Source organism: Aythya fuligula, chromosome 17 (assembly GCF_009819795.1).
Source record: "Aythya fuligula isolate bAytFul2 chromosome 17, bAytFul2.pri, whole genome shotgun sequence".
NCBI lineage: Eukaryota > Metazoa > Chordata > Aves > Anseriformes > Anatidae > Aythya > Aythya fuligula.
The window spans coordinates 6,153,205-6,172,115 of NC_045575.1; the positions used below are offsets into that span (position 1 = coordinate 6,153,205).

The following is an 18,911-nucleotide window of genomic DNA, read 5'->3' on the forward strand; positions in this document are numbered from 1 at the left end:
TACACAAACTTTGTTTTTTGGACAGTGACAGTTGCTTTCTGTCCCCCGTGCAGGTCGCAGCAGCCGGTCCGTGTGATGTTCAGGCCGCTGAGCTGTGACCTGCACCTGCGGGTTCCTGCGGGCTGGACCCAGCGGGACACTGGGGATGTAGAAAATCCCCAATTTTGGGCTTTCTTATGAACAAAATCCGCAATAATGACACGAGACAGCTTCACCCTGCGGCGTGCCCCCCCCTCCCGCAGCCTCTACACTGCCGGGGTGCCCACCGGCCTCCCCAGACCCCCATTTCCCTCCCCCCCCTCCCCAGTCACCCCAACCCCCGAGCGCGCTCCCGCCTGCGCGCCCCCGGCGGGGCGGGGCCGCGAGCCGTGAGGGGAGGGAGGGGAGCGAGTGGGCGGAGCCTCCCGCCGCGCCCCGCCCCCCTCCCGCCGCGCGTCACGTGTGTCGGCGGCGCCCAATGGCGAGGCGCGGTGCGGCGGGCGGCCGCCATTGCTGTCAGAGCGGCGAGAGGCAGCGGCGGGTGCGCGAGGGCGGCCGGGCGGGGCCGCAGCGGGGCCGCCGCCAGCAGCGCTCCCGCGGCCGGGCCCGGGCCCGGGGCCGCCGCCGCCGCCTCTCCTCGTCCCCTTCCTTCCCCTCCCTCCGCTCCCGGCCTCCTTCGGCCGCAGCAGCGAGCGGAGGAGCCGCGGCCTCCGCCGGGCGGCGCCCCCCCGCTCCCCGCCGCCTGCAGGCCGCGGAGCCGCTCCGCCCGCCGCCGGGGGGGGGCCGCGGCTGGGCGCTGAGGGAGGCCCCCCCCCTTCTTCTTCCTCCTCCTCCTCCTCCTCCTCCTCGCTTCGCCCCCCCCTCCACCTCCCCGCCGGGGGCCCCCTGGAAGCAGCGCCGCCCCGGCCTCTCCTCCGCCGCCTCACGCCCCCTGCCGGCCGCGCTGCCCCCCCCCCTGCCCCGGGCTGGGGTCGGGGCTTAGCGCCCGCTGCTCCCCCAGCCCCGCCGGGCCCGGCCCCTCAGACATGCCCCGCTCCGGCGGCGCGGCTCGCCGAGGATCATGACGGCGGCGGCCAACTGGGTGGCGAACGGGGCCAGCCTGGAGGACTGCCACTCCAACCTCTTCTCGCTGGTGAGTGGGGGCACCGGGAAGGGTGAGGGGGGGGGGGGAGACAAATGATTTGGGTACCGGGGGGGAGGTGGGTCGCGGCCAGCACCCCCCCCCTCAGGGGGGGTTGTTTTAGAGCCCCGCTAGCGTGGGGCTGCTCCTCCCGCTGGCTCCTCCCTCGGCTCGGCGCCCCGGGGTTGCTTCGTGCTGCTGCGCCCTCCCCGCTCGGCTGCTGGGGGGCAGGAGCTGGATGGAGCGGCCCCCTCCCCGGTAAGGCGCTGCCAGCACTGGGGGGGTCCCTGCTGGCAGGGACAAGCGCCATGTCGGGGCTGGGGGCCTCTGCCCTGCCACTGTGTGTATGGGGCTCGGGTGGGCAGAAACGCTGTTTGTTTGTGTTGTTTTTTTTTTTTTTTTTTTTTTTTTTCGGTGGAGGGAAGCAGCTGAAAATGGGCTCTGGTGGTTGGGCGGCTAGCGGAGATGTCATCCTCCCGTCTGGTTGGCGATCGACAACTTTGTACTCGGCTCGCTTGGTTTAACGCTGCAGGAATTACGTTATCAGCCAGCTGCAGCTTCGTGAGCTAAATTTAAAGCGAGAAAACGGTCTTGTTCCGTGTCAGGGCAAGGCCGCTTGGAAACGGGGTTGTTGCCGTGCCTTATTTTACCTGCCACCTGCAGGAGCCTCGTCCCTTGTGGTGGGGCAGCAGCCGGGTGAGTGGGAGGGCTGCTGGATCAGCCCCAGCCTTCTCCTGCTGCTGGGGCAGGGGGAAGGAGGAGCTCACGGTGCGTGCTGTGGTACAGCTACCACAAACTTGGAACGCAGGCTTGGCTGTGGCATACAAAAGCTCTTGGTGGGTAGCATCTCCCTTAGCCGGTGCTCTGGGAGAATTGGAGGTGGGTGAACAAGTTGATTTTTAGGTTTTATTTTCCTTTCCAACAGAAAGGAAGAGACTCGTGTTAGCTTTTATAGGAATTAAGGGGGGGGGGGGGGAGAGAAGAACTCAAAATGTGAATGATCAGTCTTTTTGTTTAATATTTTTTTTCTGTTGCTGTATGTTTGTTATTCTGCTCCTGATGGCTTGTTTATGTCTGTGTGCTTTCTGTATTTTGCTCATACCTACTGAGAATTTGGGACAAGAGCTGTCGTCACTTATGCTGCTAGGAAACTGGCCCAGAGATTCTTCAGCGAGAATAAACGCAGTTCTTATTTCTGGCTCTTTGATGAACTTTTACGTTACTTAGGCTTGTACGTAGGCTTCTGCTTGACAGAGTTTTCTGGGACATGCTGGTGTGTGGCAGCGCTACGTGTGTGGAGGTGCAGGGATTGTTACAGTGATCCTGAATACACGCAGAGAAAAAAACCATAAGCACGAGGGAGACGATTGGATCAGGTTGTAAGAGCGAGGTAGTGAATGTTTATCCTTTACGTGTAGAGTTGTGAGGTCCCCGTTTATTCACGGAAAATCGATTAGCGTGTTTCTGAGGAGCATAACTTCATGTAGCTGCAAACTGCAGGTCTGTCAGCGCCAACGTTAATTGGCGGTGTGCAATTAGCGTGCGTTAGAATGTGGAGTTATTTCATAGTCGCTGTGGTTTGGTCTGTCTGCTTTGTTTTTTCACCCTACTAGGGAAATGTGAAATCTTTACATGGGTGCGTAACACTGTCAAAATAAATCCAGCTGAATTCTTTTGCGAGTGGGCTTACTAATGATAATGAGTTTAACGTGCCACCCTTTAATCTCCCGTGTGACTTTGTGGGAGCTCTCCATACCTGGCGTGCGGTGCTGTGCATCCAACTGCAATGCTTTTATTGTTTCCTGGCCCTGTGTGCAAAAAGTATCCAATTAAATAGTATTTTTAATGTATATACACGCATATATACAAATGCACGGTGACTGTTAGTGTGAGTTACTTTCAGTTACATCAGTGTTTGTCAGGGTTTATGTACCAGTGCAGGGTACTGGGAAAGGAAATACTGACTGGGAACCTGTGGCTGACAGCGGTTGACCTTTTCACCTCAGATTGTCATATTCTTTTAAAAATTTATGAAGTGTTAAAGCTACAGTAGTCTGGGTTACTAATTAGAGAAGCTTTTGCCAATCATTTACTTCTGCAGTGCAGCAGAAGAGGGTGTGCAACCCTGCCAGCCAGGGATGGGAAATCACCCCTCTTTAGGAGCGCGGTGCATTGCGAGGCTGTCCGAAACCTGTCCCACTGGTAGGCGCCGGCTGCTAGAGGTCATTGTTTATCTCCCGCTTTGTTTTGGGCTGGAATCGAGAAGGAATGCTCTCGCCTGGAAAGCTGCAGCTCAGAAATGGGATGTCTGTGTGCTGGTGTTGAGGCACACTTCATCCCACGAGCACTGGTTTCTGTGGAGCGGCATCTTCCCCGCCCAGAGCAGCTCAGGCTCTGCTGCGAGTCTGTGCTGGTCGCTGTCGTGGATTTGGGTTGCTTTGGCAGTTCAGGAATTGTAGCTTATTCTTCTGTCAGCTGCAGGCAGCTTAGAGAGATGACAGACACTGCTTTTTATTTGAGTCTCTTCAGGGGAAATAATTTCTGAAAGTATTTTATGTTTGTATGAAAAACATAACCTAAAGCTTTCTAGTAACGGATTCTGCTTTATCGGTGATGTCCAGAACGTGTGCAGGTTTGTAGCTTACAATATTTCACGTGAGGGGAAGGCGTAGCCTGACGTGAGTCTGACAAACCCAGCTCTGAGCATCCAGCCACTGAAAGAGCTTTCGGGCTTGCGCAGCTGCGTGTCGTGAGGTGTCCCCCTGGACGCGGTGATGCGCAGGGCTGCAGCCTGCGCCGTGCATTGTTCTGTGCTGAGGCAGGAATCCAGCGCCCTTCGAGAAAACGGGGTGGTGTGTGTGTGCTCTGCCGGGCAGGGCAGCGTGCACAAAGACTTCTGGGCTTCTGCTGTAAACGTCAAGCGTCTTTGAGCAAAATGATGCAAGGGCCGCTTTGGATATTTGTCATCGGAGTGCACCTTGGATGAGAACTTGTCTGCGCTCCGTGGAGAGATGGGCTCATTAAAACACACCAGCGGCTGCACTTCTAGCCCAGCAGGAGAAGAAATGATATTTATCCAAACTGTTTCGGCAGCAGTCAAAATGTCTGCTGCTGTTTTGGAAAAAAGACTGTTTGTTTGTCAAAACATTACTTAATAAACCGGCCCTTAACACTTTCTTATTTAAATCCTAATGAAGAGTTGGCTATTAACTACCTCCAGACAAAATGCTGCGAGGTAACATGCTGGGCTTGGAGTTTTAATACCGTCCTCCTCTGAATAATCCTGAATCACAGAGGTAGCCTTACTGAAATTAATTTGGTTCTTCCTGTGCGTAAGGGTTAATCACACAAAGGTGAAGGCTCGCACGAGGTACCGAGACGTTTCCTCACCTGTCTGGCTTTGCTGCTGTGGTGATCAACAGGCACGAGTCGCTCTGGGAAGTGGGGCTGAGGTTGCACAATAACTTGTGTGCTGCAGCTGGAGAAAGTGGGCAGCAAGGTGTCAGGAGTAACCGAAAATCTGGAGCAGCTTTCGTGTGATGGAAGGTTAGGTGCCGTGGGAGGCTTCAGCCTGGAGAACACGATGGTGTGCTTGGGAAGCGATACGAATTTATGTAATGCTTCATAGCATCTGCTAGCAAAGAGGTCGGGAGCACTTGTTTGAATGCGTTCTTACAGAAACCTGCTGGAAGAAAGGGATGGAGAGCAGGGATTTGGTCTTTGCTCCTTTTGGTTCTCTAAGCCGAACTTACAGGGTCGCTGGGGGGGTTCTGCGTTCGGCTCACCAGCAGTGACAGGAGCCGACTTTGATCAGTGGGTCTTGTGGCTGTTTTCATAGTGAAACTGAAAGGGGCCAAGGGGATGCAAGAGGGTGTTTGAAATTCGTGCTTAAAGGTTTTTTGTGGCATCTGAAAGCAAAGGTCAGGAATGCAGAGATTGCTGTAGAAGTTCTCTGTGGTGGTGCATAACTATCAGTAAAAGACTTCATCGTAAATGGTTGGTTGCCCAACCAAATCCATAAGCAGTAGGAAATGAACCCGTATTAGCTCTTGGTTATAAACGCGGGGCTGCAAGGCAGGTAGGATGCTGCCTCTCTCCGTGGTAGGTATTGTGCTTGTTTCACATTCTATGGAGGTGTGACTTTATGTATATATTTTTAAGAAATGGAATTAACTTCTGAAACTTCCCAGCACTATTGGATTCTTCAGTTACTTTTTCTTCTGAGTTTTATTGGGTAACAGGATAGAAGTAGGAAAGCTACTCTAGAAAGCTTGCTCACTTTAATCTCACAGGAGATTATTTATTTGGAATTGGAAGAATCTCCAGGGGTAGACTTTTTTGTCCTGTTGGAGAGTATTCAGGAGTTTAACGGCGTCCCTCCAGGTGTGAACTTAAAGAAAATAGCTGTGGGTTCCCAAAGAGGTTGGGGCAGAGCGGCCTTCAGAGCGGTGCTACCTTTAGCCTGCCCCCCCCCTTGGGGATGGAGTCGATGTGTTGGGTAACCGACCTCTTCTGAATAACACACAAGGAAAATCAGGAGGAGTTATATTTGTGGATCAGGACAAGGCGTGCCCAAGGGTCCCGAGCTAGCCAGTGGGAAATATTTGAGAGAGGATTTCTTGACCTCTTGATGAGGTTCTGAGCACACACACGGGGCTGGGAAACCTTGCCCAAGGACCGCATCCTGCTTCTTGTAGCAGCATGAGTCCTTCGCAGAGAGGGCTGCTGTCAGCATTAGCACAACTCAGAAAATACATTGCAGTGATGCGGCTGACCTGCTTATCTAGGATTTTTTTTTTTTTTTTTTTTTTTTTTTTTTTTAGGAAACACAACTTTCACTTGCTCTATCGCTAGCTGAAAAAACCTTTCTGGATGTTTCTACATAACTGGTGCAGCATTGACATCAGAACCCCGGTTCTCAACAACGTTTTGATCCCAAGGTTTTTTTCTTTCCCTTCTGCTTCTGAGAGCACCTCCTCATGTGAGAGAGATTAAAGAAGGAACTCTTTAATCCTATACGTAGACCTTTCTTCTATTATTTTCCTTCTTTGCAATACAATTATCTTGAAGAAATCTATAGAAACTGAAATCTTTAAACTTCAGGGAAGAAAATTCTGTGAGATAGCTGCTAGCTGTTAACTGGATCGGGTTGGTCACTAGGTGAAAAAGGAATTTTTATGGATGTTCTTCCCTTTTCTTTGTATCTCTAATTATTCAGAAATGCTATTCCTTGGTGAAGGGTGTGTGTGTGTGTAGATAGACTGCTCTTCAAATGCCCGGAGGTATCAATGTTACAGGCATGGCATACTTTGTAATCAGCCGAACACTTGTGCTTGTTGGGGAAAGCTTTCTGGTTGCTGCTGAGAGCTCTCAACCTTCTGTCTCTGCTCTGCCTTGGTTGCTGCAGGGAATCCCCGCCCCGTCTTCACTTCTACCCCCTTTGCTGTGGCAGCATCCTTTTGTCTGTTTGCCTAAACCATCCCTGCTCTTACCAAGAACGCTACTGCAGTTTTCTGTCCCATCCTGTGGCTGGGACCGTGTTGTGCCCCTGCTTTCTCTCGTTGTCTTCCCTTGCTCTTGCATCTCCTGCATTACTGGTACTTCTTCCAAAGGTGTCAGCCCTGTTCTGCCTTTGATTTTTTTTTTTTTTTTTTTTTTTTTGGTTTGTACCAAGTGAATCCTAACTCCCATAGGTGCTGTTGTCATCAAAAGTGAACTACCATCTTTTGATTGTTTTCCTATTTTTTTCTAGCTCGTGGTGTTTGAGGAAGGTTACCAGTTGATGTCCATGGGCTTAACTGCATTGCTGTCCTGAACCCTTTCTTAATCTTGTGTGTGTGATGCCTGCAGGCAACTGAGTAGCTCTGGCTAGGTGCAGGTCTGTCCTGCCTGGCTCTTGTCCTGAGGCCGACCAGCTCAGCTTTGTACTCTTTCGATCCCCGTATTCCTTCCCCCCTTCGTGTTCTCTGCGTGAGCCGTGCGCTGCTGTTTTCCCGCAGAGTCCAGCACAGTGGGATTTGGGACTTGGTGGTGCCATGGTAACACAAATAATATGAAAAAAATACTGCACTGATTAGAAGCATGCTTGTTTTAGTGTTATCCTGCCAGTTTTTAAAGTGCACGAGTGTTTTCCCACATCCCAGTCCTTCTTGATTTGTTTATACAGAGCGTGTATTTACGCGGGGGGCATCCTTCTTGCTCAGCCCAAGTTTCGCTACTGCTTGCATTTGAAGCTCCTCTCTCCCAGCATTTCCTGCCATCAGCTGGCAGTTTCCAAGAGATCTCAGCTAATAAAGACATATTCCTCTACCAGACCCCACAGCACCCCTCAAACACGGTGCTGAGCTAGATTCCCTCTGCAGGCGCTGTGAGGTGCATACGCAATGCTCCTGATGGTCGTGTGCGTCGCTTCCTGCCAGGGCTTCAGTGGGTTATGTGGTCTGGGGTTTTTGTGCTCTAAAATGGTGATGACGACTGAAAACAGACCATTTTGCCTTGTAGTACGTTTAACTTTTGGTTTAGGAGCTTTCTCTGCTTGTTACACCATAAGGTGATGCCTGTGTTTTCGTAGATGACAAATCTAAGAGGTCTAAGTGCTCTTTTTGTTGGCTTGTTTGGGGATTTTTGATTAGTTTTGATAAATCCTGACTTGCTTCTTACCTCAGACAGTGTTATTTCTCACTGACTCATTTGTGGCTTAATTAACTTTCCAAAACAGAATTGCAATGGCGCGTATGGAAATACAACCTGAGCTTTTAGTGGCATTCTCTCCTTTGTTTCTTTGAAACAGGAAATTTTGTGTGTTGCTGTTGTGTAATGTGCCTCTAGGCAATATTTATGTTTATGTGATTAACACAGATGAGGTCAAACATACACAAAGGCCTTGTCCCCATGCTGAGGAACGAATATAATTAACTTATGAAAATGGAGAAAAATGGCTGGTCCCCTAAAATTAATTTTTAAGTGTAAGATATGACATGCTTTTATTTCTGTGTCACTTCTAGGTACTTTCTTCTCTCTCCAACCACAGTTGCAGTGTAATGTACTGCTCTCAGCTTTCTATGAAAGGAAAATAATATTAATTACAGGGAAAAGTTGTGCTTCCCCTCGACCCTTTCATTTTTCTCCCTCCCCCTTCATTCTTTTCTATGCCTTAGTGACCGTGAAAGGATTCACGAGCTCGCGTTTAAGCCCAGATCAGGCTACTGACATAGTGAAAACCTCTTCCTCTGAGCTCTTGCCCTGTACCCCTGACTCCTTCCTCCCCCCGCCAGTGTTGGGCAGCAGCATGGGTTGCAGCCAAGTCTGAGTGGCTTTGTGACCCCAACCGTGTGTCAGAGAAGGACGCTTAAAGCTTGTTCAGTAAAACTCTACTTAATTCATCCTTCAGTTGCAAAGGAGTTATGCTGCAGGCAATGCCTTGTTGTTCTTATTGCTCTCTGTTTGTGCATAAAATACAATAATTTGTCAGGACAGAGGATCGAGAAGAAAACTTGGAGGTAAAGTCCCCTATACTACTGATCCAGGTGTTTGCAGTCCTCTGTTTTTTGGTAACGGTGCTTTCAGAGCTAACGGGTATGAGATACAAGTTTCAAAATGTGTTGGATTGTGACAGTACTAAACCTTATTTTTTTTCTCCTTGGAGTCTCTAGTTTACTCGGAAGCTTTCAGATCTCATCTGGTACATCTGCACTTGCTTAGGGTTGGGTTTTTCTAAGTCTCAGTTCACAGTCATAGATGGTCCGCACTGCTACTGAATTTGTAGCTGGGGCTAGGCAAGCTATGAAATCAATTCCAGGAATGTCTTGCAGTAACCATGCCAAACACTTTTATACAAAAAAAAAAAATAATTTATTTGCTGGCAGAGTAGGTTAATTGGTTAAATGACTTTGTTCTGAATTTGCTGGTTTCATTGTAAGCCTGGTGTTTCTGATTATTTAATTCTGTTTGTGTGTTTTAATACAATTTTAAGTTGAGTTCTCTGAATTTCCAGAATTTCCTGCTGGTAAAAGGTGCTGGATCCTTGTATTTGCAGGAGTGACAGTCAGAAAGTTGGCAAAGTGAATCTACATGACCAGTCATGTAGTGGATTTACGCACTTCGTTCTATATTAAGGAAGATTCATATGGAAGAATTCTTGAGAGGGGTAGGCTTTGCCTTTTTTTTTCTCCTTTTTTTTTTTTTTTTTTTTATAAGGCTAAGGGCTTTTGGCAGACTGCCTACCAGTTCAGGCATTCCGTGCTGTCCCCGCTGAGGGTGGATGGTGTTGGTGTTGGTGCTGGAGGACGGAGGCTGCCCAGCTGCGGATGTGCCGCCGTGACCGTCCCAGCCTGCGGCGAGGAGGCTGGGCCAGGGCCGGTTGGGGCAGGCAGCGCGAAGCAACCACGTGAGCTGCTGGTGGTGGTCACGAAGCAGCTGCTCTTAGATGTGGTGTTCAAAAATGTTCGAGTTCTCAGCTCTGAGATGCCTTTTTTTTTTAATAAGGGAAGAAAAGGAACTGCAGTCTTTAACTCAGTAGGCCAAAGTTTACTCTGCTTGGGTTGTTATTTCCTCTCCCCCCCTTCTCCTCCTTTTTACTGCCCATATGTCAGATTACTTGGTTTGGGAAACATCTGATAGTCCATTGTATGACTCTGATGTTTGATATTTCCTTCCTTCAGTTAAAAATAAAAAGTTAAAGTTGGGGAAGAGAGAAGATTCCTTCATTTACTTGCAGATTTGCTATTAATTTCTCTTGTTGCTGTTGATATGTCTTTCTGTCTTCTTCTTTCAACTTCTTCTGGACAACTTCTTTTCTGTGAGAGGGGATTTACTTATTTTAAAATTTGGAGAGTGGGCAGTTACTTAGTTTGATTATAGCCTTTTGAAGGGAATGTGGAAACCTAATCCTTTACTCCCTCTAGAGCGAGGGAAAGGATTATTTGGTTAGTACGTTGCACATTTGTTTGCTTTCTTTTGTGTGCTATCTGAAGTGGCTGCAGAGTGCAGTGGTAGTTCCCATTTTATTATCTGTTCTCAGCTGTCTGCTCGGAAGCACAATATAATGGGTTCCCTTTTGTGAAGAAACTGGCTGGAGTGCTGTGGAGCTCTGTGCTATCTTTTGGCCTGCTCAGTAAAATCGTGGCATAGCCTGACCTGCAGAGGTTCAGCGAACAGAGTATTAGGGAGACCTTACCACAAATCTTCTTTAAGTGCATCAACCACAAAAGGAGAGTTTTACAAGCTATCCTAGGAGCTGGATTACGGGTTAGTAAACACGTAAACCTAGGGTCTGTTAAAATGTAAATAAAGCATTTAGTTCCTTCTGTCTGTTGACCTGGAGAAGACGTTGTGCTTCCAGACATTATAAAGCATACATTGATAGATGTTTGTTTATTCTCCCTGCTCACTTTTGACACGGGTAAGCTTCATTCCCCTTCCCTTATTCCACATAAAAATGCCCAAAGCAAAATCAAAACCCACCATGTCTTGTTTTTAAATGCTTTTGTCTGGTTTTGGTTTAAGGGGTAGGGATGTTATCCATGTAGGCAGATTGATCTCACCTAGTAGCTAGCACCCAGTGAAACCTGGGTTCCTACCTATTTGCTACCTGTTTTGTTGTTGAAATTGGCTTTTCAATTTCCCTTTCTCATGCTGTGGCTCTGACATGACAATGTCCTGGTTCTTGCACTCAAACCGGTAAGCAGGGGTGCGTGCGAGTGCATGCCTGTGCGAGATTGGGTCACGTGCCTACCTGAGGTGTTGCTATCATATTTCACTTTCCTTATCTTGTGTATCTCGAATATTTTTGACTTGAAAGCATCTTTTCAAGTAGTGGCTAAATCTCAGTCTTTTGGCTGCTGGCCACGCTTATCACATTATCCTTGTACATCTCTGGTGAACCTCATTGCAGTCTTTATGGTGGAAGGAAGAGAGCTGGAGCACCAGGCACCAGTTTGGCACCATGCAGTTAAGGGGCTGGAGATCTGTTGAGCAAAGCCATTTGCTGCAGTAGAAAGATGTTGATGTACCCTAAAGGTCATCTTCCAAAAATTCCTTTTTTTTTTTCTTGCTTGTGTAAACCCCACTCCTGATTTATGCCACCCATATTAAGTCAGTGTGTTAATTCAGTGTAGATTTCTTCCACTGTGTGTAATCTTTAAGCTCTTCTCGGTGGGCTCTTATCCTTCCGACTCTAATTTTGTAAGCAGATTTTGTTGTTTAGCAGGTTTCCTCCTCTCCCCCTTCATTTTATCATCTGTGAAAATGTTGAAAAACACTTTTCTATGCATTGATTCCAGGTGTTTTCTGCTGTGAAAGTGGAAGACTTTTCAAGTCAAGTGGCTATTTACCTGCAGGAGTGCTTTTCCCTCATGGCCTGTGCTTATTTGGCTTCTTTATTAATAAAGTATATGCTGATTTCTAATAAACGTTTGAGAATATTTATTAAGGTCTTTCATTTCCACAGATTCTCCTTCTCTAATGGAATGTTTAAGAAATTCTGGGTTGTAGCTGTCTGAGATGCTGGACTCTAGGGAGGTGCTGTTCTTTATGTCATCGTGCACTTCTTTCTTCTGCTGTGTTTTATTTTAGACTTCTCATTTTCCTATTTAACCCTGAAGTTCTGTGACTGTTGGGGTATATATCTGCAGTTTGGGCCTTTGTATCAGGTTACTTTCTTTTATGATTGCCACTCAGAATTCTTTGTTGGCAGCTTCTCCATCTGCCAGGACTACTGAAACGAGCATTAAACTGGAGCCCGTTTACATTCTCCACTGGGAAAGCTGGTAACCACCTCCAATTCCTATTGAGACTGGGGTGACTTCTGTTTTTTGAGCAATCTGCTAACCTTCCTAGCTGCCTCTTCTCCCTCATACCCCTCCTTGGCGTTGCGCTGACATCTAGGAGGGGAGGGGAAGAAATTTTTCTGTCGCTACTGGTTAGTTTTTAGGCATAGCAGCTCCCACTGTTTGTGGCTCTTACCAATGGTATGTGTGGACTTTGTTCTAAATATCTTGGTTTTCTGGTCGTCAGGACCACGATGCAGTATCTGAAATGTTCTCAGGCACAGGACTCCATCAGGAGTACTTCTGATAATAGGATTTTGCTTACAGCTAAATCCTTCACCAAGACTTGCAAAGATAAAAGATGACCTACGAGTACCCTGATGCTGCTGCTTGTCACCAACAGCTCCGAAGTAGCAGCGTTCAGATAATCTGCTCCAGGGGGAGAGGGCAGCGTGCTGTGGGGCGAGGAGAGGGATCCGGCAGAGAGCAGTTTGGGGCATGCTGCGTGCTGGGGTGTACTCAGGTGCTTGCTGGCTTTTGAGAAGAAAAGAACAAAAAAGGGGTAACTTGTTCATTCTTTTTTTCAAATGATTGTTAGTGGCTCTCCTTTGTTTTCCAGCCACTTGATAGTGTGTGTGGAGAAGGAAGGGAATGAAGTCTGGCATCATTCTGTTGCTGATCAGGTGCATACGTAGGAATGGTGCTCAGCCCAGCTGATGGCTCCGCTCTTTGAAGCGTTCAGCATTACATGGACTTTCTGTTGGCCGTGTGAAGGCCGTTTCAATGCGAGATTTTTTTTAATTTGCTGGTTTTTTTTTCATTCTTGTATTCGAAGTATGAAAAAGACTGGTGCAGGATTGTTTGCACAGTCACTCTAGCTGGTACCGGCCTGCTGGTTTCTTTGCAGGAATGCCCTCTGGAGCTCAACACTGCTTGTGTGGCATGGGACGAGGCTGCTTTGTTGCTGTGGGGTTCCTGCCTTTCCTGGGGACAGGAGGGGTAAGCCCTGAGGGAAGGGAACACAAACCACTCCCCTTCTTTCCGATGGAGAGGGTAAAGAGGGGAGTGATATGTACTTCATTAAATGGCATGATTTCAGGAGACTGCACAGCACTGGGGAGGATTTGTTTTATTATTGTTGTTTTGAAACCAGAAGAGTTACAGAGCTGGGAGTGTGAGAGGTAGGAGACATTGTCTGCCTGCAGCTGCTTGCTGCTGCCTCAGTCTGGCTGCAGCCACTCGCACGACCCAAAAAAGCATCTTTTGAGCTAAGCCGTCTCCTCAGTTCCTTGGGGGATGTCTGTGTGTGTACATTATTTTTCTTGCCTTTGTTCTTTCTATTCACTTGACAGGGACTTCGGCAGATGTTACTAAATATTTTATTTCAGTGGGAGTGGGGGACGAGAGTTGCTGTCGGCGTGTGCTGTTTGCCCCGCTGGAGGCACGCGTCTGCAGTGCTCCTCAATCCCTCTGTCTCCATCCTTTTGTCCTCCCTTCGTACCGAGGTGTGTCGGGGTGGCATAAATTTTGTCTGGTATTTGAGTGGCTCGAGCAGAGTGTGAAGTGGTATTTTGTTGCCGTGTGAGGATGATGTAGTGAAATGAAACCCTGTAACCAAAACAGATGGTGCTAATCTTGAATCTGTCTGCAAGATCTTACAGCATTTAATTAAAATGGTGGTGTAATTCCCATGGCACCTTTAACTACAGTTTAAATTCTTGGACTATGAACTAAGGGCTTTCTTATGCAGATTTTTACTCCTGTGAGTAGTCCTTAGTACAAGTCTCTAGTGGCTTCGGAATAGCTACTTACTTGAATGGAGCTCTCTGAGATGAGACTAATAAAATTGGCAAATATATATATGGCACTTACATTTTTTTATGTTCCAGTTTGAAGCATAAATTGTAGACTAAAGCTACTTAGCAACTACAGTTTCCCATGCAGAAGCAAACAAAAGTTGAGTCTAGAGCAAGGGTTTAGATTGCACCAAACTTGAGAGGCCAGCAAACAGATGGGCGGTACTCCGGGCAGCGTAAGATCCTTACCTTGGCAAGAGGGACGTGTGATGTAGCCTGTTCTCATGGTGCCACATCGTGGCTTGTCCTCTGGACCATGGCACAGTGTTCTTCCTGGGTGGGCTGCTATGCACACTCCTCTTCGTCTCGGTGCTGCACACGACACATGCTCAGAGCTGGGGCTCATTGGATTTTGGGGGGCTTTTTATACCCGTTCTGACTGTATGAGCTGTCCTAAACAGGAGCAAATGTTTTCCCACCAACTGAGATAATTTACCTACATACAGAGTGCCGTCTTCAAATGCTGATGTGTTTTCTTCATCCACAGGAAATATTTTTCTTTTGTTGTGCTCCCTCCAGTTAACTGAAACTTGTTTGTAGAAGGTGCCTGACTGACATGATGGTGTTTTTTTCTTTTTTTTTTTTAAACATTACTTGCTTCTCGAGAGAGTTAGAGAAAGCTTGAAACTCTATGTGGACCTGACTTTGAATCATATATTTTGGACAGGTAATTGGAAAATATATTAGTATTTTTTTTCTTGTTCCAGGTAGAATTGAGAAAGCGGAAATGATCTGCACAATGCCACGTTGGAAGTCTTTGAGAAAGTCAGGGCTGGAACTGAGGGCCTGGGTGATACCAGGTGGTCCATTCATGAGAGTCTCCAGGCTTTTTCTGTTGATCTTTGCCTCCTGTTTGCATGTTCTTCCTGTGTTGGAGGTGCTGGGGTGCTGATCTGCCACACTCTGAGGCCATAGCTTTTCCTACCCTTCTGTCCTATATAAAGCAGGAAAAATTGTGTGTGGTTGTTATTTCTGTATGTTAAAATGATGGCTAAAGTTACATAATGTGCAGGAATACAGAAGGAACTCCGCTTTACACTTAGTGTGCCTGAACGCGAGCACTCCAATTTTGATGCTCTGCCTGGTCCTTGCTGTATCCTGGTGTAATCTCTCCAAGGGAGCTTTGTGTAATAAAACGAGTGGACTTCCTAGAGTCTTCAGAGAAGTTAATTTTGAATTGGTCTGTGGATTTCCCATACAGTTTATGTAGTCCGACAAGCGTTTGATGGAGATGAGAAGGAAAAAAAAAAAAAAAGAGGAGGTGGAAGATCTGTTTTGTTTGTGTTCCATCTGCAGGGGCTGCAGAAGAGGAGAACAGTCACAGTGGCTACACAGCACTAATTAAATCTTCAGGACTGCTGGTGGCGTGCCAGAATCAAGTCGGGCGGTGTTACTGGGGAATTGTGATTTTTAGCAGCCTCAACTCTGCCAATCTGAGCGGAGTGCTATGAGCTCAGCAGAAGAGCCTTCCTGCCTGTCAATTATTCGGATTTAAGCCGGGGAGGGAAGAATCAGAGCTTAGGTTTTATCTCTACTGGGAATTTATGGTTCTGAGTGCTTCCTGGAGTGAAGATGGCTGCAGCCCCCAGCTGTTGTGGATGGGTGCAATGGTGGTGTCTGCATTTAGGGCAGCAGACGAATGGTTGCAAGAGAAAGTGCTAATATGCTTTCTCTGCCTCTTCTTGCTGGTATATATTGGGGATATCAGAGGACTGAATACTCCTGGTTCTTTTTTTTTGAGGTGTATTTTTTTTTAAGGGGAGAGCTGTTTTGCTCTGCAGAGCACAGTGGTTAAGGCAGTCAAGAAGGAACCCGTGTTCTCACCTATTTTCAAAGGATGGTGTGTGGTCTTCTTTCTCGGGCCGTGTTTCTGAATGAAAGCACTGGCACGGCTGTGTTCATCACTACCTATTTCTTGGGTATGTTTTGGGTGTGTTCAGGTGCTTCCATGGAATTTGGGGTCTGAATGCTGGCACTCTTCTACCTTGATAGCTGCTCTTGGTTGTGTCAGAACCAAGTCCTGCAGTGTCTTGGGAATTCTGTCAGAAGTTGAATGTTAGTAAAGACTTCAGATACTATTGTTAGACTTAGAGGTCCGTTTTCTTTGTTTCCTTACGGTCTTGGCCCAGCGCATGCAGAGCAGGCTTCTTAGAATCATTTCATTCTGTATCCAGCTACAGTTAACTGAATCAGATTTTTTTGTTTGTGAAGTTGAACCTTTCACAGCCCAGTTCTCCAAAGAGTATGTTCCTTTATAAATCAAAGCAAAAAGCCCTTTGCATAATGCATGACTTACTAACAATATTAGTTAATCGTAAGTATTTGTAAACTCTTTCATTTTCATCATTTTTAGTGTTTAGAACACTTTAGCAGATAAAATAAGCCCAAACTATGCATATGGAAAAAGATGCAAGAAACACAGTAGATTGCATCACCTGGCAAGACTTTTTGCTATATTCTGCATTCATTTCTAAACAGTTGTGAGCAGAAAGCACCGTGTTCAGTTTAGTGCTCAAACAGAAACCAAGACTGCCAATGTCAGCGACTGCTCAGGCTGTTCTAAAACCAGCAGCTCTGCTCCTGGACCTGCTCTGCTGTCCTCCGTTGTACTGCAGCAAGTCTTTCTGTGGCTGCTGAGAGCAGGGCAAGCTTTTGGTGTGTTGAGCTGCTGGGCTGTTCTTCTTGGTTTCCATCTTCCAGTTGGTGAGCTGACTCCGTTCACCCAGCGATTGTGTGATCGCTGGATCTGGTGCAGAGCTGGAGGTGGACCTGTGTGGCTGGCGATAAGGAAGAGGCTGCCATTTGGGTCGCAGCCTGTGCTCACTGCTGAGGTATGTGTGAATGCAGCCACCTTTTAGTTCTTTAATTGGGTCACTAGAACTGCAGGAGATTGGCTGTCTTGTCTGTGAAACCCGGCTACAGGGTGAGGGCTTCTAAAACTAGTGATTTTTGTTTAAATAACTGAATATTTCAAAAGCCTCAGTGTGGGTGCTGTTATTCTCCACACAGTGCGTTAATATTAAATGGAAAGCTGTCTGTAGAGGTACAGGCTGTATGTGTGTGCCTGGTGCAATCTCCTCATGTGTCTTCTGGATTCAGATCTTTTCCTGAAATCAGTTTTAATTAAACTCAGGGACAAAATCGGGAAGCTTCAAGGGATTACTATTGGTGCTTACCTATTAAAAATGTAAGCAGAAACAGATGTATCCAAATAAATGCACTGAGCAGCATCTCTGCTGCTTTGACCAGGAAATGGCATGTCTGAGATGATATTTGATGCTGCTAACTTCCAAACCCCCAGTCCTTGCCTGCCTTTTCTTACGTGTCTTGTTTTTTTTTTTTTTTTTTTTTTTTTTTTTACATGGGTGCTTGCTAGTGGTCCTGGTTAGCTCCAGCACAAAGTCATCCCTCAGTCTACAGAGTTAAATGCTCCAGAAATGTGTTAGTGTAGAATTAAATTAGAAGCCATGAGAGCTGCATCTGTGCTCTTAACTGTATTTCATCAACGGCATGGATGGGGAGTCACAGGTTGATACCCCTGAGCTACCAGAAAGCTGTGTAGGACCTTGTCTGCTGTTCCACACAGCTGATCTCTGGTTGTTGCTGTGCTGATCAAGTGTGTGGTGCTGTTGAGTAACTTCTTTCTTTTGTTATCCTCCTGTTCCATGTTCTTTGTGACCTACTGTATGTTTCTAGAGGATTACAACATAAACATCTGAAGTAATTTTTTTCCTGGGTTGCCTGTGCTGGCACTGATCTTTGAGGCTTTGTGACTTGTGGCAGTAGCCACCGCTGTGTTTCAGGAGCCCTGCATGTTGCTTTTCTAAGCTGTAGGTAGGGATCTGTGTAGAACAGATGCAGATGTTTTGGAGCAGCGTGCCTAAGTACTTTCTTTTAGGGTATTATGTAATGTGTGAGGTATTTCAGCACTACACAGCAGCCCACTGTGGAAAAAATAGTTTTTTGGCCTTCCCGTTTGCCTCTTCTTCCTGCTCTCCTGTGCCCTTTCTTGTGCCAGGAACGTGCCGTGCATGCTGTGCCCCTCTTGTAATTTGATTTTCCATCACTCTGTACCTCTCTGAGTGGGGCAGCATCTCTGTGAGCCCAGTGTGGCAGTGCTGCTTGGGGAAAATCCCCAGCGTGGGGACTCTGCTGCTTCCTGCAGTTTCACACCAGTTGGCGTTCTGCTGCCCCAATACAGGGTGGTAGCAGTGTGGGGGTGAGGATTACCAATTTCATAGGAATGTGCAGAGAGTATGGGCAATTTCACTTGATGTTGGCTGTCCCATTCCCCGTGAGGGCCACTGCTGCGCTCCTGTGTGCAAAAAACTTTCCCTGAGGTGTAGCCCCAGGAACTTTGGTCACAGGTGAGACCCCTGCTGTGCCAGGCACCTTGCAGACAATGATGGAAACTTTTACTGGATGTATCTGTAAGGCCAAAGGAGCTTCAGCACTTTCTGCCTATGTTGTCAGTACGACGAATGTCACCTTTAGCTCCTCAGCAGCCAACTAGCAGCCAGCTCGTTAACAGGTAACAGCCTGCTTCCAGTTACTGCAGCAAAAGACTTTTAAAAATGGATAATAAAGTAAATTTGTGGCCTTGAAAACAAGGATCTTTGTGTATGTGATGCACGGTGTGTGGTGTAGACCAGTAGGCAAAGCATCCTTGTGCGGAGGAGGCACATGTGACTTGCAAGTCTCTTGTTTTCTTTAGGACTAAAACTTGGCCCTCTTTCTTGTTCACATTCCCCATATGTACTGCCCAGAGAAAAGCTACATCTAAATAGCAGGCATTCCTTGCCTAACTTACTGCTTGCTGGGGGACGCTCCATTCCTGCAGCTAGTGTTTCCACTGCTGCGCCTCTCCTCTTCTGCCTGGCAATGACTCCTCCTGTCAGGGGGTAGTTGCTATATTTGAGCTTTTGCAGCTTGCTCCTGCAGACCAGCTGGCTTTTCCTGTAGGACCATTTGCAAGCTGAGTGCACTGGCTATTTCTGAGCAGTAAAGTGGAGGGTGTGAATGCTTTCAATGAAGCAGTAAAGGTAGTAACAGCAGTGAGAACAGGGTAACATGGGCTAGAAACTAGAATACAAGCCCACTGTGGACACAGAGCACATACATACTGCTGCTGTCTTTGGCAATGGTCCTCACATGAGTGAGTGCTCCTGCTTGTGTCCTGGGCAGGCTCTG

The 18,911-nt window shown here is 47.5% G+C and overlaps 1 protein-coding gene across 1 annotated transcript in view; it reads left to right on the forward strand.

Annotated features, from left to right (window-relative positions):
• Positions 1-941: 941 nt before the first annotated feature.
• The window catches only part of MED13L (mediator complex subunit 13L), a 188,936-nt gene continuing 170,966 nt past the window's right edge, over positions 942-18,911 (forward strand). Inside the window, exon 1 of the mRNA XM_032198722.1 lies at positions 942-1,111. Within this exon, the coding sequence (XP_032054613.1) occupies positions 1,040-1,111 (72 nt within the window). The 5' untranslated portion in view covers positions 942-1,039. The remainder of the gene's footprint in view (positions 1,112-18,911) is intronic.